Source organism: Poecilia latipinna, unplaced genomic scaffold (genome assembly GCF_001443285.1).
Source record: "Poecilia latipinna isolate Pla-1442-1.1 unplaced genomic scaffold, P_latipinna-1.0 Scaffold972, whole genome shotgun sequence".
In the NCBI taxonomy this organism is placed as follows: domain Eukaryota; kingdom Metazoa; phylum Chordata; class Actinopteri; order Cyprinodontiformes; family Poeciliidae; genus Poecilia; species Poecilia latipinna.
In genome coordinates, this window is record NW_015113588.1 from 164887 (window position 1) to 184372 (window position 19486).

The following is a 19486-nucleotide window of genomic DNA, read 5'->3' on the forward strand; positions in this document are numbered from 1 at the left end:
TTTTTTTTTTGGAGCTACAGTTTAATCTACGGTGGGTCTAATACGCCATTACACCTAACAGTGTTTAAAGATTATTAAGTTAGAATAAAAGTGTGTCTTTCTTTCGACAGCCGGGCTGCGGTTGTTTGCCAGACATGCGTCCCAGTTCAGCGGCTGCCTCATGGACCACTACAGGGCTCTGTTCGAGACCATGTGTAAGCTCTGCGGACACATCAACGGCGAGATGAAGAAGACGAGCTACAGCGCGCTCGAAGCCTTCCTCAAACAGGTTGGAAAACAAAAACTCCAATCCTAACCCCATTCATCTGCTTATGATGTTATTACACGTGTGCACTTATTTATTGATTCATTTACCTGAAGACCTGTGCTGCTGCTGCTGCTGACTTTTCTCCCAGGTTGCCCTGTTAGTGGCGGACAACATTGAAGAGCACAAAAGCAAGCTGAAGTTCTTCATGCAGAAGTTTTGCGGCATCATTAAAACCATGGAATCGACGCACAAGGAGCTGTCCATCGCCATACGTGGATATGGCTTCTTTGCAGCTGTATGTTAATCGCAGCCTTTAAATGCCCAATCAGCTGCTTTTCTCATGAAACCGCAATAAATACGATTTACTACTGTGTGTGTTCTCGCTCTTAGTTTATCCTGTTTGTCTTTTATTTGCGCAGCCGTGCAAAAAGGTGTGCCCCCAAGACGTGGACCTGATGTACACGGAGTTAATTCAGCGCTGCAAGCAGATGTATCTGACCGAGTCTGACGGGGAAGATGACAGCTTCTACCAGCTGCCCAGCTTCCTGGACTCCATAGCCAGTGTCCTTATTCATCTGGACAAGGTAGAGACATGAGGACACTGCGCAGTAAGTCAGAGGGAGAAGGTTGTGCTAATGTACTGTAGCAACTCCTTTGTGTGTACAGATTCCAGAGGTGTATACCCCACTGCTGGAGCGCCTCCTGGTGGTGCAGATTGACACCTTCCCTCAGTACAGCGAGAGGATGCAGTTTGCCTGCAGCAGGTCCATCCTGAAGGTCTTTGTGGCCGTGGCCTCCAAAGGACCAGTGCTGTGGAGTTTTATCAGCTCAGTGGGTAGGTGGAGCCGCAAAACACTTGGATCCAATGGCTGACGTCTTGAACGGTGGGTGGGATTAGGATGGACGATCTGTTAATCTCCTATTGTGTTATATTGATCCGTTCATCACCAGTTATCCAACCAACCATTGACCAGTTAACCGTCCATCCAACAACCAATTAACTGTCCAGCCTTTCACGAGTTAATCATCTATCCATTGACTAATTAACCATCCATCTATTGACCAATTAACCATATATCCATCCATACATAAATATGTAAGTTTAAGTGTACTTCTACATCTATGTCTAAGTCTTTCAGACTGGGAGGAAGTTTCTTGTCCACTGCTCTTGTCAGGAAACCAAACAGATTTACGTCAGATTTCATTCTGGACTCTGACTAGGTCATTTCAAAAATGTTTCTGTTGCTCTGGTGAAGCCTTTTGTTTTGTCGATCTGGTTGAATGGTTAGAGTCTTCGGCGTTCCGGCTGGGACCGTTCTTATTTTCCATCTACTGTACCTTTTATGAAACGCCACTTCTGAAGTGAGCAGTAATGCATGTCAAAGTTTTGAAATTATTTGTTTTGGTCTTTTTTTCTTCATTCAACATCGCAGCAATCTGACTCTGGTGATACTGATGCATTTTGACTCTCCGTTTAGAATGAATGTTTGTACAGATAAATTCAAACTTGAAGCTTATTGTTTCTGTACGTCTGTGTTTTTGGACAGAAGTCAATGTTCAGCCTTGCTTCTTTTTTTTTTTCAGTGCACCAGGGTTTGATTCGAGTCTGTTCAAAACCCATCACGCTATCTGAGGTCAGTCATGCTGTTTACATGTGGTTCACACAGAATTACTGAATGTGGCAGTCGCTCTTTTTAATCTTACCGCAAAAACGAAAGAGGCTTTTTTTTTTCTGTTTCTCTTCTTAGGACAGTTCCTCTGAGTCCGCGGAAGTTCGGACTGGAAAATGGAAAGTTCCTGCCAGTGCCAATTACCTCCCGCTCTATAAGGGGCTTTTGGACTGCGATCAGCTGAAGGTGGAGTTTTGTTTTAATTTAATTATCTTCCAGAGGTGAAATGTGTCTGTTTGGCCTTCTTTTCCACCGTCATCGTGTTTGGCGTCATTTCACTTCCTGTAGGATTCGGGATTTCTAGACGGAGCTTTCCTGAGTCAGAACGCGGCTCTGGGCTCCTTGAGCCGCCTTCTCTACGACGAGTTGGTCAAGTCAATTCTGCGCATCGTGGAAAAGTTGGACTTATCGGTGCAGAAAATAGCAACAGGAGAGGAGGTGACGGCCGCTCTTTGTGCATCTGCATCAGTAATACTCAAAACTCCCCCTCGCCCGATGATTCTGATTGTAATCCCTGGATTTGTCTTTGTGTTGGTTAGGCCCCCGACGATGCAGCCCACGTCCTTCCCTCTTCAGACCCAACGGCGAACCTGTTGCCCAATAAGATCAAAGACTTCACTGCTTTTATCAACCTGGTCGACTTCTGCAGGTACAGAAACGAGATCAAACCCAATTTTTGTCAACCCACCAGCCGTGTGCATTATTTTCCACTTAGCTTTGATTACATAAACATTACTTTATTAAAGCGTTTAAATACAGAACGGTTGTAGGTATCCAATACAGGATGAAGGCTTTAGTGTTGTTCTTCTCTGCAGCGAGCTGCTGCTGAACACGCACGTGGAGAACTTCCAGTCCTGGATGTATCCCCTGAGCCACGAACTGATCCTGCACTCCATACGAAATCCACTCGTCAGCGGCTTCTACAAGCTGCTGTCGGTCGCCATGAAAATCGCCAAGAGGATCAAGTACTACCAGGTCATTTTTCCTTTGTTTAACTTTTGAATTTTTTTAAGTACGCTTCTAAAATGTAGGCCTTAATTTACAATAAATAAAATCTTCTTTTGATCAGGGTGTGGGAGTGAGAAGTTCTGCGTCTACTCAGGATGACACAGTCAGAAGTGCTTGCTTTGCTCTCTTCTCAAAGTTTGGGAAAGAGGTATTTTCTCGTTTTGGAACACTTTTTTTGTTTGTTTGTTTGTTTGTTTGTTTGAGGGGCCATTTCCTAACATTTAATCACGCACATGTTTCTTTCCAGGTGTGTGTCCGAATGAAGCAGTACAAGGATGAGCTGCTGGCTTCCTGCTTGACCTTTGTCCTCTCTCTGCACCACAACATTGTTGCTCTGGACATGAAGGCCTACTGTCCAGCCCTGGAGGTACGGGCAGGGGGCGGAGGGTTCTGAAATTTCTTCTGCTTCGTGATGTTACTGGGGTTTAGGAGATCTGGTGATGAAAATGCAGCTAAACCTCATTTATCCTGAGAATTTAAAACCATTTTGGCACACTCCCAGAGTTTTCTGTCCAAATTCAAAACATCGTTAAGTGTACTTTTTTGCTTTAAATATATAGCTTCATTTAGTTTTGCTTTGTTTGTTTGTTTTTTGTTGTTGTTTTTTTTGTTTTGCTTTTCATTTGTTTAATTAGTATTTTTTGTTTCATCTCACTTAATTTAAAGTTGCTTTTTTCTGTTTTTGTCTTGCTTTTTTTATTTCTTGTTTATTTTTTGGTTTTCTTCATTTCATTTCAGTTTATTTAAATGGTGTTTTATATTATCTTGACTTTTACTTTTTCTTCATTCCTCATATTTTTTGACAACTCTAAACACAAACCTTGAATTACAAGCATGTTAATAATTACTCGTAATTATTCAATGCTATAAAAACAATTGTATACAAGTAAATAAGAATAAGCCAGAGTTTGTGGGAACGCAGCAACCAAAATGTTTGAAAGTTGTACATTTGGCTTACTTTTTTATTTAACATTTAATGTGAAAACAGCTATAGAATCATAGGTGAGTTTTCATGAATCGCTCAAAAAGTTTAGTTAGCTTACAAAGATCGTTAAAGACTTTCTGTTCGGTTCCAGACGGCTCTAAGGTTGGGTCTAAGTCACATTCCTCTGGCGAATGCAGCCTTGGACGCTCTGGAGGACTGGTCCTTCTGCCTCCCACCGGACACCATGCAGCCGTGCTACGCCGACATCCTGCCCCTCCTGGATGGATACCTGAAGACCACCTCCTCCAGTGGTAAGAAGCTTCGGAGGGATCGGGAGTCTTCTGGCTTTTGTTTTCACTTCACTAGGTGCAGAAGATTTAAATCCGATTCTTTTTGCTTCAGACAAAGATGAGAGCAACTGGGAAGTGATGTCCTCAATGTCTTCAAGACGGGACAAAGGATACAGCAGAGTGATGACGAGGCTCCTCAAGAAATCCAACCAGCTTTCCATGGTAGGACCCAAGTTATTTCTTTTGCTAAGGAAAATCACAAACTATTCATTAGAGGTAACAATATATATATAGATTTGTAAATCTATAGTCCTCTATCAATTAAATGATTATCTATCCAGGGTTTCCCCCAGTGTATTAGAAGCCTGGCGGGCCACCAGGCTTTACTTGTGCCCCCACCAGGCTAAGCATTGCTTATTTATTTAAGTTTTTTTTTAATGTTTCCATTCTTTTCAGACTTTATAGCTGGTGCTCAGGTATTAATCTTCCAATCTTTCAATAATACATAATTATCAAGTGATATATTCAAATTTCTTGTCAACTTAAAAAAAAATGTAGCAAAAACAAACACGACGGGCTGCCACATGAATGACTGCAGTAGCACTGGACTCCGCATGTTTTCTGGAGGACACCTTGCTATCCAGTTACATCGGTGCAAAACATAAATAAAAAACCTAAGTCATTTAAAGTTTAATATATTGTTAGATTGACCTGATTGTGCTGTATCGCCTCATATCGATCACAGATTTAATTAAATTGAACTGAAATCATATTATCGGCAAACATCGTATCGTCATCTAAACAAACCGATACATTATATTTTGATAAAGCAGGTGAAATCCACCACTTCTATTTAGCGAAATTCAACAAGAATTTATTGAAACAAAATAAATTCTTAAAACTCATAACCCAGCGTTTTTTAATTGTTTTCTCTGCACAGGAAGACGCTCCTCTCGTCATGCTAAGGGTCAGGGTGGTGAAGTTGCTCGGCCACCTGGGAGGAAAGCTAAACAGGAACCTTGTGACGGGTAAAGATTTGAACACCAGATGTAAATTTAAAGGGATTCAGCCCAACGGTGAAGAAATGGATGCTTTCATTATGAGATGCTAAGGAATCCTTTGTTTTACACCAAACCTAGCTTAAATGTTTGGTGATGAAAAGCTCCATCTTTTATCTTAGTCTGAAAAATCATGAACAAAGATCATGGAAAATAATTGTATTTCCTTACTTTATTCCCATTCACTAAAAGCTGTGATCACCCATCCATTTATAATCTATTCTTCTTTCCGTTCACTTTTTTGTTCATCCATTTACGTATCCATGTATTTGTACATCATGCAGCCAGTTATATTCCCATCCTCCTTCACTTTTTTCCTTCTTTTCATGCTTCCACCTAGCAGCGGGCAATTTGGACTTTAATCATAATATTTTATGAAGGTTGTAATTTAAAAAAATTATATATTACCGTATTTTCCGCACTATAAGGCGCACCTAAAAACCTTCAATTTCCTCAAAAGCCGACAGTGCGCTTTATAATGTGGTGCGCCTTATAATTGGACCAATATTGAGCCACAACAGGTCTAGCAACTACGGTTAGCAGCCGCAGACTTCATTTTCGCCCGTAGAAGAAAAAGTTGTCAGAACGCTGGTTTATTAATAAAGTTTGACTGACAGTCTATAATCAGGTCGTCTGCAGGTCATGTAGCACCACGTTCTCCACGAACATGCTCTGCGTGAACGGAGAAGGGTGACCATCGTCCGCCCACGCCCCAGCCCAGTTGAGGAAGGCTCTCCCTGACCAGAGTCGGACTGTTTTGTTGACATTCTGTTTAGTGGAGCTCCATCTAGTGGATGCATAATGTAACTCCAGCCTCTACTGTAATGTCTATTTTATGCGCCTTGTAATGCGGTGCGCCTTATATATGAAAAAAGTTTTAAAATAGGCCATTCATTGAAGGTGCGCCTTATAATCCAGTGCGCCTTATTGTGCGGAAAATACGGTACTAATATTTTTGAAGGGAAATTTGATTTACAGAGACATCATCAATTTATTTATGGTTTCGGTTGTAAGTAATTTTTATTTATGTTTTATTTATTGTTTTTGATTGTTGTGTTTTTATTTTGGATATTTGAAATATCTTCCGGTCATTACTGGCATTGAGGGAGCGAATTGCATAATTATGCCATTGTTAATATATTGCTTGAAAGTGGTCTCAAAATAATGATATTATCGTTTACCGCAATAATTACTGGGGCAATTTTATGTCCAGCAAAATGTATTGTGACAGGCCTACAAAAATATATATTTTTTTATGATAAATCATAAATAATTCAATAAATTCCTGCTTCCACCCACCAAAAACGTCTTCACAGTTTGTAGCTTTTGCAGGTTCCCTATTTAAAGACTAACCGATTGAGAAATAATGTTAAATAATGTTCATAAGAATACACCAAAAGGAGCAACACTTAAGTCTGGAGAAAGTTGAAGTTTTATAAAAAGTGTTGAATCTTTGTTTTCAGAAAAGCACACATTTCCTGCTGGAAGGCTGGACTTTTTTTTTATTTGTTTGTATGTTTACAGTTCTTTAGTGTTATGTAATGGGCCGTTGCAATTAAAGATTTATTCAGTTTTAGGTGCCACTAAATGTGAAGGATGCTGTATTTTCCTCGTTTTGGCTTGCAGTGGTCTCATCGGAAGAAATGATGAAGAAATTTGTTGCCTGGGATTCGGAGAAAAGACTCAGCTTTGCCGTGCCATTCTCCGACATGAAGCCCGTGATCTACCTGGATCCCTTTCTGCCGCGCATCAGCGAACTGGCTCTGTCCACAAGCGACAGACAGACCAAAGTGCGCCTTCACTCACCAGATAGACGACGCTCCAAATGCTTTCAGAGAAACAGATCTTCACCGACGTCTCATTTGCCTTTCCAGGTGGCAGCCTGCGAGCTGCTCCACAGCTTGGTGGTCTACATGGTTGGGAAGAGCGCTCAGATGGTGGAAGGGGAGAACAGACTTCCTCCTATGTACAAGTTGCACAAAAAGCTGTTTCCTGTGTTGCTCCGTCTGGCCTGCGACGTAGACCAGGTACATGTTTTCAAGTGGAAACAAATGTAGTTGTGTACATGTTGAATTTAACCATTTTGATTTAGAGTTTCTGATCTGTTCTGCAGGTAACCAGGCAACTCTTTGAACCGCTGGTCATGCAGCTGATTCACTGGTTCACCAACAACAAGAAGTTCGAGAGCCAAGACACGGTGGCCGTTCTGGAGGCCATTTTGGTGAGTGACGCGTTGGGGATTTTGAAGTTTTTCCTCCAGCTGGTTTTATGTGCAGCGTCCTAACCGAGCTCACGTTTAGGACGGCGTGATTGACCCGACCGACAGCACCCTCAGAGACTTCTGCGGGCGATGCATCGAAGAGTTCGTCAAGTGGTCGATCAAACAGACCACGCCCAAGCAGCAGGAGAAGAGCCCCGCCAACATGAAGTCCCTGTTTAAGCGCATTTACAGCCTGGCTCTCCACCCCAACGGGTTTAAAAGACTGGGCGCTGCCCTGGCTTTCAACAGCATCTACAGACAGTTCAGGTACGACCCCGGGTTCTGCTAAGGGTTTCAGTTTTATTGCTTTTTGATCCAGTTATCTAAAACAGAAACTAGTATTATGTCTGATATTAAGTGTTTTTTTTTTGTTTTTGTTTCTTTTTTGTTTGTTTTTTTTACCTTCAGAGAAGAAAACTCTTTGGTGGAGCAGTTCGTCTTCGAAGTTCTCGTCATTTTTGTTGAAAGTCTGGCTCTGGCGCACTTGGATGAGCGATCCATGGGTATATTTCAGTACATCTTCTCCATATATGCAGTACCAAAAATAGCTCCACCCCTTAAACTCTGTGATGGCAAACCTAAAAAAGGTGTCTCAAGTCTTCTGTAGTCTCAAAAGGGGTTTTTCTCAAAGATTTCCTTGAATTTAACTCCATCCACCTTCCCATTAACAATGACTAACATCCTTGTAAATAGTAAATAGACTAAAATGTTGAGATTTCACATGACTTTCTTTCGACACTGGCTTAAAATGACTAGTCTTTATCGAGATATATGAACATACCAAAGAAATATTTAATCTATGGTTAGCAAAGGTCCGTCACATGGGAAACGTGGTCTCCGGAACAATTTTTAAAGAACAGTGAATTGAGATAACTTAAACGTTGGCATAAAATCCAAATAAAAAGAAAATGATTATCGTAAGAGAAGATCTATAATCTTTATCTCCAGGTACTGTGCCACAGTGCTGCAATGCCATCAACCATCTGAAGAGAATAATCAAACACAAAGCCCCCAGTCTCAATCAGCACAATGCAAAGAGACGCATCCCAAGGTGGGTAGTCTGTGTGCGCACCACTTCGACAAAGGTAAAGTGTTAGAGTTGAACTACATCGCGTGCCTCTCTCAGGGGGTTCGCGCCTGACGAGAAGCTGTGCCTGTCAGATCTGGTCTTGTGGCTGCTGGAGCAGTGCGGCCGACCGCAGACGGAGTGTCGCCACAAATGCATGGAGCTCCTCTATGAGTTTATTCCCCTCCTCCCAGGTGAGAACGGGAGACTTGGAACTGTTTATGCGGTAAATTTCTTAAACAAAAAAAAAACCTCATCTGACTTTAAGTGGGTTGTGTGAATCAGGAAAGAAATCTCCACCCCAGTGGTTGGAAGGCATGCTAAAGGATCGTGGCATCGACTTCCTGATCTCCCGGTTTGAGGGTGGGGGCCTCCTCTCCCAGCCGACGCTCCGGGACCTGACCGGCCCCTTCAGCGTCCGAGCCACCCTGCAGTGGATGGACCTACTACTCGCCGTCCTCGACTGCTACAACACCTTCATCGGCTTGCACATCATCAAGCCTCAGCACATTCTCAGTAGGTTGTGTTTGTGTGACTATGGTACGAGAACTTAATCAGTTTAGTTGATATTTTCATGATACTCCAAAGGCTCAAAAGACAAATCTAGCTTCCTGAAAGCCACACACTTCTTCTTGACGGAGCTCGCGAGTCGCGGACTGGCGGCCGCAGAGAGCTGTTTCGGTCTTGGCGAGAGGATGTCTCACTTCAGCCCGAGAGAGGTGGACCAGTACAACTACAGCAAGTGCACCATCACCGTCCGCCTGCTGGAGTTTGCCTCCATGATTCTCGTCAAAGGAGACCAAGAGTTCTGGAAGGTACCGCTTGCTTAGTCACCAGGTTGGATTGTCGAGTTCATTCTGGAAGTTCTAAATGAGACGTTTGTCACGTTGTTCGCAGCTGCTGGAACAGGAAGTGTTCTGCTCAGTGTTTTTCGAATTGACCGCAGCGGTGGTGTGCGAGCCATCCGCTGTGGGGTTCAACATGGCCGACGTGGAGGTGATGAGGAACTTGCCAGAGGTGTGCGTGCCGTTGCTGAAGGCTCTGATGGCTTCACCTTACGGCGGCCGCCTCGAGAGCAGCTTGCGGACAAAAATCTCCCGTAAAAGGTTTCCACCACTGCAATGAAATGCTGCGATTGTTGAGAAGATCAAAAGTAGGGGTGCACCGATAAGTCTGACCAGATTTTTGTAAATTTAAAAGGTCGGCAATCTCCCAAAATCTTATTAAGCCGATCTTATCTACCTCCGCAAGGGACCTTTAGCCACTTTTCAGATAAGAAAAATTGGTATCGGCCAACGTCTGGATAGCTAGTAAGTCTTAAATTTGAGTTTTTGAAACCTGCAGAAACCTCAAATGGACAAAGAAAAAATCGGTATATTAACCCAGATTTTCAAAATTTTGGGAGAACGCAATCGGCTGATACTTAGAAGACTAAGTTTGGTTACCAATAGTGACTCCATTGTTTCCTAATTAGCGAGTTTGTTGCTATATTTAGTGACTTCTTCTCAGACAAAAAAAAACAAAACAAAACAAAAAACATTGGGATTGGCCAAAATCGAAATATGAAGTCAGGGATTTTAAATAAATGTGATTGGCCAGAAAACTGCAATCAGTTCACTCCAAATCGGAAACATGTTGGATTCCTTTTAATCAATAAAACCTTTTGTTTCCCCTTGTTGTCGCCACAGTGTGGAGAAGCTGTGTGAAGTAGACCTGTACCACTCTGGGCCTCTCAGCCACCATGAGCAAATGGAAATGGTCCTTTCTTCCTGTAAGCAGATTCACAAAGCTGGCCTCCTCAGCTCCATCCTACACCACCAGGTAAGGACCGGCTCTTCTCCACTGAAGATACGGAAAGATGTATTTTTCTTGTTTTATTAAGAAATCTATATTTTCTTTAAAAAACCAAATGTAAATTTCAATTTAAATATTTTTTTTTCATTAATTTCTATCATTTGTAAAAACAAAGAAAAAGCATAAAATACTGGCTTTTATTTCAACCATTCCTTCTAAGGTGAGTTGACCTGAATTTTAAGTCGGTTGGAAAAAAAGGAGCTGTATTAATTTTCCAAAAAATTAGATCTTCAAAAGCAGAAAATGTGATTAATCGATGAAATCAATTTATCATCCAGCAAAATTTGTTTTCGCGACAGGCATAGAAATGATCCTGGATCCTGCGTGTTTCTCTTGAAGGATTCGGCGTACGGCAGCTCTCTTGGCCACAAACTCCTGATGACGGTGTATAAAGGCATAGCGCCGGGCGGAGACAGGAAGGCGCTTCCATCCTTGGACATCAACACCAGGAGACTGGCGGACGGACTGCTGCAGCTCGCCTTTTCTATAAGCCAACAGGTTGGTTGCTCAAAGCCGACACTGAAAAAGTGGGGCAATGTTGGGTTACAGCAACGCCAGTTTGTTTGACCACAAGACTACTAAAAAATTCAACTCTACACCTCCCTGTTCAAATGACATCAGAATGATTTGAGCTCTTGTGGTTTTCTGCAGAGTGAGCAGCTGGTGGAGTTGCTGTTGAACACCATCATGCTGTCTGTGCCAATATCAGGCGGTCACAGCCACAACTTCCTCAGCTTCTCCCATGGCGAGTACTTCTACAGCCTCTTCCAGGCCACCATCAACACAGAGCTGCTGAGAAATCTGGAAACCGCCGTGCCACGCCTCATGAAGGCCTCCTCGGAGAATCCCAGCATGGTAGTACATGTTTGATTCAGGGGCCTGGCTTTGAGCTTGGGGTTCCTGCGAAATCTTTGGTTAGACAGGAAGTACTCTGGGACACAAGAGTGCAGGCAAAGATTTGTTGTTTTTGCTTGTTTGTTTCTTGTGCCATCCGTACGTCAGCTGCTGCCGTCCCTGTTGTTGTAGAGTGATGGGCTCTCTGTGTCCTTCAGGTCAGCGTGCTGCTGAACGGCATGCTGGACCACAGCTTCAGAGAGCGCTCTGTTAGGAAAACCCAGGGCCAGAAGCTGGTGGAAGAGGTTCTGAGGCGGTGGATGAGTCTGCAGTCCTGGTGGGACGGGCCCTCGTCCACTTCAGAGAGTAAAACTGCCATTCTCCTCCTGCTCTCCAAGCTGCTGCAGGTGGAAGGAAAACAGCAAATAGTCCAGGATGAAGAGGCCAACTTGTTCAACTTTGGCCTAACGTCGATCTTCTTCTTCTCCGATTTAGATCGACTCCTCCGTTTGCTCGGACGTCGACCACAAAGCGTTCCAGCAGGTGTTTTCCACTTTCACTCTCCTGCTGGTTGACATGAATCTGCCTCTGAATCTCAAGGTAACACACGTTTGCCTTGTCTTTTTCGCCCGGCGAGGTTATTAAAGCCCACGGACACGGGAGTTTGATCGTTGAAATCTCGCCTCTTCAGAGTCAGGCCCTGTTGGTGTTGCCGTTTTTCACAACACTCAAAGGCGAGCTGCTAGCTGGGCTGCAGAGAGCTCTGGACGCCGTGGTCGCCTCCCACTTCCCCATGCAGTCCGACGAGTTCGCCAAGGGCTCGCTGCACCGCAACAACTACATGGACTGTGTCCGGAAGGTGACGTTACAGCTTGGAGAAAAACTACAGAAGCTTAAAAAAAATGTCATTTTTGTAACTTATTCTTGACCATGCACGACTTGATGCATAGTTTCTCATATTTTCATGCTTTTCCCTTCAAATATTTCTCTCTCATCCAAAGACAATCATATTAAAAAAACAGGGTTTCTACTTCTCTACTTTCCTGGCATGAGGCTCACACTGTTCTCCATTTCTCAAATATCACTGAACAAACCTTTTTTTTTTACTTTACAAAGTACGACTGTAATTATGAATGCAAGTGTGATTTCAGTGTGCTGAAACGCAAAAGAAGGGGGGAAATAAAAAAGGTAAACATCCATGTTTTAGTTGCTGGATGCCCTGGAGCTTTCCCAGAGTCCTCTCCTGCTCCGACTGATGGCTGGAGTTCTGTGTCGGGACGGGAAGCACATCATGGAGGAGCAGTTTCAGACGTGTTTCCAAAGAATCGCAAAGAGGTAAGTAAGAGTTAATGTGGGGGGAGAAACTGTGGATCACTAGGTGGCTGGATTATACAGAAAGGATACAGGATTCCTCAGGATTCCTATGCAGAATAACACTGTGGGGAAAAAAATATTATTTTCAAGCAGTATTTAAAGTTTGAAAATATTTTTTTTGTCTTCCTTTCTACCAACATTTATTCTTTCCTTCCCTTTAGGTGTTGAATTCATATGCAGGTACATGCTAATGTACCTGCTGTCTTCCTAATGTCTTTCGCTGTTCATTTTCCACTTTCTTTAATTTCTTTCTATTGTCCTTTATTGTGTCTTTTTTTTAAACTGTTTTCCATATTTTGGTCCTTGTCTTCTCTTTCTTCCTTCCTCCATTCATTATGTCACTTCTTCCCATCTCCCTTCCTAGTGCCCTTACTTCCTCCCTTCTTCCCTAACTTCATTTTTTCCATCCTTTCTGCCCTTCTTTCCTCCTTGCTTCATTCACTTTTTCTGTCCCTTCTTTACTTACTTCCTTTCTCGCCTTTCTTGTACCTTTCCTTTTTCTTTTTTTGTGTCTGTGTCCTACATCCCTTCAGTTTAACATCCGACCAGAGCCGTCCACAGTAACCTATTGCGTTTTATGAGGCAGAAATTGCTGTAAAGGGCCGGAAACTCTAAAAGTTTGACTCTTGAGCGTGGAAGGGTCTAAACAAAAACATCCGAACCACTTCTGATCCCAGCCTTTGTCCGTGTGTTGCCAGGGCGAGCAGCGAGCGGCAGCTGCAGCTGCTCGGCGCGGCGTACGAGGTGATCCAGCAGGGCGACGTTCCGGTGAGCTCCATGCTGCAGGGCCTGACGGAGCGGGTCCTGCTGCCTATGGCCTCCCACTGCGGCACCAAGGCCCTGAGCGACTTCTTTGTGACGAACGTCTTCGACATAATCGCCTTCCTGCAAAGCCGTTTCACAAAGGTGCCGCCTATTAAAAATCCGCTTACCTAGATAAAGATCATCAGTCGGGGCAGGTCGGTGTGTCTAAACGTGCGCGCTTGCTTATTCAAGTCTAGCGAAGCTGCTTTCGAGATCCAGCTGCTGAGGAAAAACGGCTGCTACAAGATGATGGAGCTCCTGTACTCCCGCCTTCCCAAAGACGAAGTCTATTCAAAGGAGTCGCGCATCAACCAGGCCTACTGCCGCTTGGAGAAGACCGAGGGGAACGAGTTGTCCAAAACCTTGATCAAGTACAGTTAAAAAGTTCTTTCAGCGTTGTTCTTTTTTTTTTCCTTGAAAGAATCCTTAAACATGTTCGACTCGTGCAAACCGCAGGTTGTGTTTCGGAGCCTTCACGGAGAACATGGCCGGTGAGACGCAGCTGCTGGAGCTCAGGAGAGGCTACCACTGCGCCGCGTACAACTGCGCCATGGCTGTCATCAGCTGCAGCTTCAGCGAGCCCAAGTTCTACCAGGGCTTCCTGTTCAGCGAGAAACCAGAGAAGGTGCTCCAACATAACCCTGCGTCCAATTTAAAGATACTTTATTGATCCCACAGGATGGAAAAAAGAATCCGGAACGGGTCTTAGAAAATCATGAGAAACCCACAATAGAGCTGCAGTATGTGACTTTTATAAGAAATGCTTTTTTTACTTACCTATTTGTTGAGGTTGGTCATGTTTGTGACGGTGATAGTGATGTAGTGAAGGATTGTGGGTAGTTTAACTGAATCACAGAAGCAATGATGAAGTCAGCGGTGTGCTGTTTTTTTTTTGTTTTTTTTTTCCTAAGGTGTCAAAAGGATAGTGAGAAAATATACATATGTATACAATATTGGTTATTGCCAATAGCAGCAATATTTATATCACATATTAATATTGGCCCATATTTCATGTCAGTGCATCCATATTTATAGGTTTTAACATCTATTTAAATTGTGTTTATTGTTAAAATTATATAATTTAAAAAATGTGACCCACCTTTTTATTTTATGTTATTTTAATTTTTTTTTGAATAAACAAGCATAATTGTGATTACAAAAGAAACTTTTTCAACATTTTTTTTTACCTCCCCCAGAATCAGTTCATTCTTGAAAACATCATCGACGTCCAGCGCACCTACAACTTTCCCATTGAAATCGAGGTTTGCCATTTTGGAAACGATTGGACCTGTACTCTCGGTTTCACATGCGGGTTTATGTAATGTCGTTTTCGTCTTGCTCTAGGTCCCACTTGAGAGGAAGAAGAAATATTTCATGATTCGAAAAGAAGTCAGTGATGAGACAGGAGGTGGGACTCGAGCTCATCAGTGTTTCTGAACTTTTGTCGCTTCTATATACGATTTTATTTACGTTCCCCCCTCCATGAACTACATTAACCAATTCTTGCCTGGTGCTGTTGCCGTTCTGGTCTCCACAGAAGCGCCGGTGTATCTTTCCTCCCAGTCCTACATGGCCGACAGCAGCCTGAGTGAGGAGATGAGCCAGTTTGATTTCTCCACGGGCGTCCAAAGCTTCTCCTTCAGCTCCCAGAATCCACAGGGACACAAACGCACCGCGGTGAAAAAGGTTTGGCGATTTATTTATTTTTATACCTTATTTTCTGCTCCCAGTAACGCGTTAAAAAAATAAAACTATTTGCAAAGTCGATGCAATCTGCCAGTTTGAAGGATTTTATGAATTTGACTGCGTAGTTTAATAACTATGATCAGTTGGAGTATGTGTTTTTATTGCACTGAATTAACTGGTTTTATTTAATTGTTTTTCTTTCTTTTTTTTTTTTTTGAAATGACGTTTGTATAGTGAATTGGCACTATATAAATAAACTGAACTGAATCGATTAAAATATTTTATTAAAAGTCCATTATGTTGTTTAGTCAGGCCTGCCACAATACGCAATTTAAGCAATAAATCAATTGATCGCTTCATAAATTAAAATAAGTTTGATAATGTGTATTTGAACAACAGTCATTAAAGAAACACTCCTCTTTAATATTGTTTAAAAGCCGCCATTTTGAAAAACACTGCAAACATTGAACATTCAGTACAAAATGATCAGTTTGCCCTTTTTTTCTAACATTCCTAACTAACTTTTACCTGATTAAATATTAGTTTGCCATTTTAATTGCAAAGATTTTATCATTTTTGTTTTTTATTTTGAATATTTAAAATGTTTTCCAATTCCACTATTAAACATTATTTAGAAATTCAAGTTTTTTTTTTTTTTTTGTTTTGTTTTTTGAGTGGGTATACTTGCATTGATATTCCATTATTATTATTATAAGTTGAAAATGATCTCAAAATTTATTGCAAAAATTTCTGGGACAATTTACCATCCAGCAAAATTTGTTATCGTGACGGATCCTTGGTCTGGTTTTAGGTTTTCGATGTGTGAGACCGCTGAGCTGCGGTTGTTTGTGTTTCCTGTGCAGGAACCTGAGGACAGAAGTCCCGCCCCGGACGGGATGGTGGATCTGGAAATGGACGAGCTAAACCAGCATGAATGCATGGCCACCATGACGGCTTTGATACAACACATGCAGAGGAGCAACATAACGCCTAAGATCGAGCAGGTCGGCTGCGTTTCACCCAAATCTGTGACTTTGCATCAAAATATCGCACGGATTACCTTTAACAAAGCAAAATCGCTGTAAGAACACGCACAGAACTTTGTGTTTGTTGCGTCGGCTTCGTTTGAAACAGGGAACGACGCCCGATGAGCTTCCGCCGTGGATGAAGTTTCTGCACGGCAAACTGGCAAACCCAGCAACGCCTCTGAACATCCGACTCTTCGTCTCAAAGCTGGTCATCAACACAGAGGAGGTGAATGACACGCAGCAGTCACAACTTCACATTTTATTATGCCTCAACCTCTAACTTTAATTCTGTGTAGCACTGTAAATCCTGATAGATTGCTTTAAAAAGTTTGTAGTTGCAACGCAGCAACCTGTGGAAAAACATTCAGGTGGCGTAAGCTCTTTAGCATTTTACCGCAGCACTCCCTCCTTTATGCATGATTATTCGTTATCTTGCAGGTCTTCCGGCCGTACGCCAAGCACTGGCTCGGGCCGCTGCTGCAGCTGGTCGTGTCTGGAAGCAACGGAGGAGCGGGGATCCATTTCATGGTGGTGGATGTCGTGGTCACGGTTCTGTCCTGGACCAGTCTGGTCACACCAAAGGTTAGAGAAACACCTGAGGTTCAAAAGATCAGAAGTTGAGGATTTTAAAATTTATAGCACTGAAAAAAACTATGTAGAATGAGGTTATTGAAACGCTTTAAAAGCGGTTTGACTGTGAAGCTGACACACTGGTCGAAAAAATGTTAGATTGTGTTTGATTAACAAGAAATGGTCAACTTTTTAAATTCTTTGATAGTAAAAGCAATGTAATTATAGATAAACAACATAAAACACCCTTGTTTTACAAAACAAACAGACCATCTCTAAAACTGAGACCATCTCAGTTTTAGAGATGGTCTAAAACTGACAGACCATCTCTGTCAGTTTTAGTCAGTCACCTCACTAACGACGTCCATTCCAGGGAAACCCAAGAGATGAAGTCCTCGCCAATCGGCTGCTAGAGTTTCTGATGAAGCACAGCTTCCACCCGAAACGGGCCGTTTTCCGCCACAACCTGGAGATCATCCGCACTTTGGTAGAGTGCTGGAAAAACTGCCTGCATGTGCCTTACAGGTGACACACTGAGCACGCTTTGCATGTCACAGGCTGCATTAGTCATATGTTTTAATATGAGGGGCAGCATTATGTATTTTCCAGGCACATGGTGCAATTTTATATCATAATCAAGGTACCATGTTAACTTCAGTTAAAATGCTATATATATATATATATATATCAAATATGAGTAAAAAAAAAAGCTTGACTTTGTATCTTAACCCTTTAAAATCTCTTTAAAAACTCCTGCTTTTATTTGTCAAGTAAAAGCTGACAAATACAAGAAATAATAGAAATTTGGATATTCAACAACGAAATGTAATAAAATCATGGGAGTCCACATGAAATGTTTGTAAAATGACTGGATTTCTCATCTATATTCAATAATTGAAAAAAAAAATTCTTTATTCTTCCCCTCACTAGCCTAATATATGATCGCTTTTGCGGCACCGACCCAAACAGCAAAGACAACTCTGTGGGACTCCAGCTGCTGGGAATCATCCTGGCCAACAACCTGCCAGCCTACGACGCTTCGTGCGGAATTGAATACGAGAGGTGAGATACCTGCTAATAAAAAAATGCATCCCCATTTAAGTTGTGTTTATGTATGGTGTTAAATTCACATCATGTGGCGCTTTGACCTATTAGATCTCTCTTTTCTCCTTTGTGCTTTGCATGTTCAGGTACATCCAGTCGCTCGGCAACAACCTGTCCTTTACCAGATATAAAGATGTCTACTCGGCTGCGGCGGAAATTATCGGCCTCGTTCTGAAGAGCATGACGGAAACGGGAGATGTAATGACTTTATCTCCTTTTGCCTAATTATGTGTTCCTTTGAATTGGTAGAATATTTATACTAATGCTTTTTTTTATTATTATTTGCTCATATAAAAGCAACAGCAAGAACTTTTCAAACTCGCTGCAGCCAAGATAACAGATCTGAAGAAAAAAGATCTGGATGACAAGTTCATCATCTGCTTGAATAAAGTGACCAAACACTTCCCGCCATTTATGGATCGGTGGGTGAATAAATGAACAGCTTTGACTCTTTTGGGGGTTTTTTCTTTACATCAAGATAACCACAGCCACATATACATTGTTTTTTTACTTCCAGGTTCGTCAATCATGTGTTTTACCTGCTGCCGAAGCTGCACGGCATCTTAAAGACTCTCTGTCTGGAGTGCGTGCTCAGCCGAGCCGATGTGATCCCGGACATCTTTCTGCAGCTGAAGAGCTCAGGTTTCATCCAGATGATGAGCCACAGGTGGGTCCCACACACCTGGAAGATGTCGCAAGAAGGCATCATTCACCTCTTCCTGAAAGTGTAAACTAGATTGTGATTAGTTTCTAAACCACAACAGAGATGGGGTTGATTGAACTCGTGTTGAACTGGAGTTCAGATTTTTCACTTAATAATGATCAAGTTAGCCTTAAAATGTCTTAAATAATTTTTTTTTAAAATGCAAGTTGGCTTTATATACTTTAATCACAGGTCTTAAATTTTGTGACTCAAGACATTGGAGGCTACTGGTCACTGATAACATACCCTTGCTAGCTAGCTTTGTGGCTATAATCCTGCATTCTGTGGAGATATCGGTTTTACATCCCATTCTTAATGGTCTTAAAAGGTCTTAAAAAGTCTTAATTTGAGTTGGTGAAACCTGCAGAAACCCTGAAATACCAGAAAATGTGTTTTCAAAATAACATACAATTGCTCCAACAATAGTTATTTCGTTCTCTTTCTCAGCTGAGCTACAAATAATGAATTGTAGTGCACCAGAACATTTGAAACATCTAGGATTATCTTTTAAATCTTTCTGGGATTTGTCATTTAGTTTGTCAAACTTGCAGCTGCTGAACTTATTTTTGCCTCTTTCAGGGACGAAGCGAGACAGAAGGTGTGTCTGGATATCATACACAAGATAATTGCCCTCCTGACTCCGGTGGAACTGCAGGAGCTGCTGGGAGCGGTGACGACGTTCGTCTCTCACCCCTCGCCCGTTTGCAAAGAGAGGATGTACGAGATCCTCATGTGGATCCAGGACAACTATGGGTCAGTCTTCGAATGCGCAATGTGTCAAGGTGGATCAAAGCAGGGTTCAGGACAGGCCTTAAAAAGCTTTTTTTTTTTTTTTACCAGATTTTTATTCAAGGTCTTAAATTTCATTTTGTCAAGTCTTCTTTTTCTTTTTTTCCTAGTGTAGTAACAGGGGTTACATCAGTCTGAGTTAACCATGTGTGTGCTCTCCTCCAGCAAACACTAAAAAACACTTGTTACGGTTACCCTTGAAACTGAGATTGGTGC

At 42.2% G+C, this 19486-nt stretch overlaps 1 protein-coding gene across 1 annotated transcript in view; it reads left to right on the forward strand.

The window, feature by feature from the left end:
* The window catches only part of prkdc (protein kinase, DNA-activated, catalytic subunit), a 41537-nt gene that overhangs the window by 6667 nt on the left and 15384 nt on the right, over positions 1-19486 (forward strand). The window contains exons 10-55 of the mRNA XM_015050031.1: positions 111-268; positions 396-542; positions 667-831; positions 914-1082; positions 1832-1881; positions 1996-2103; positions 2206-2355; positions 2457-2566; positions 2733-2892; positions 2987-3073; positions 3173-3292; positions 4002-4161; positions 4253-4362; positions 5081-5168; positions 6825-6988; positions 7073-7225; positions 7312-7419; positions 7499-7725; positions 7867-7961; positions 8407-8509; positions 8585-8718; positions 8810-9040; positions 9113-9339; positions 9422-9630; positions 10213-10345; positions 10718-10876; positions 11030-11233; positions 11431-11619; positions 11708-11812; positions 11904-12071; positions 12420-12547; positions 13285-13492; positions 13583-13761; positions 13847-14015; positions 14587-14652; positions 14735-14798; positions 14928-15076; positions 15940-16080; positions 16211-16330; positions 16543-16686; positions 17048-17199; positions 17605-17736; positions 17865-17976; positions 18076-18200; positions 18296-18445; positions 19061-19234. Of these exons, the coding sequence (XP_014905517.1) occupies positions 111-268; positions 396-542; positions 667-831; positions 914-1082; positions 1832-1881; positions 1996-2103; positions 2206-2355; positions 2457-2566; positions 2733-2892; positions 2987-3073; positions 3173-3292; positions 4002-4161; positions 4253-4362; positions 5081-5168; positions 6825-6988; positions 7073-7225; positions 7312-7419; positions 7499-7725; positions 7867-7961; positions 8407-8509; positions 8585-8718; positions 8810-9040; positions 9113-9339; positions 9422-9630; positions 10213-10345; positions 10718-10876; positions 11030-11233; positions 11431-11619; positions 11708-11812; positions 11904-12071; positions 12420-12547; positions 13285-13492; positions 13583-13761; positions 13847-14015; positions 14587-14652; positions 14735-14798; positions 14928-15076; positions 15940-16080; positions 16211-16330; positions 16543-16686; positions 17048-17199; positions 17605-17736; positions 17865-17976; positions 18076-18200; positions 18296-18445; positions 19061-19234 (6604 nt within the window). The remainder of the gene's footprint in view (positions 1-110; positions 269-395; positions 543-666; positions 832-913; positions 1083-1831; positions 1882-1995; positions 2104-2205; positions 2356-2456; positions 2567-2732; positions 2893-2986; positions 3074-3172; positions 3293-4001; positions 4162-4252; positions 4363-5080; positions 5169-6824; positions 6989-7072; positions 7226-7311; positions 7420-7498; positions 7726-7866; positions 7962-8406; positions 8510-8584; positions 8719-8809; positions 9041-9112; positions 9340-9421; positions 9631-10212; positions 10346-10717; positions 10877-11029; positions 11234-11430; positions 11620-11707; positions 11813-11903; positions 12072-12419; positions 12548-13284; positions 13493-13582; positions 13762-13846; positions 14016-14586; positions 14653-14734; positions 14799-14927; positions 15077-15939; positions 16081-16210; positions 16331-16542; positions 16687-17047; positions 17200-17604; positions 17737-17864; positions 17977-18075; positions 18201-18295; positions 18446-19060; positions 19235-19486) is intronic.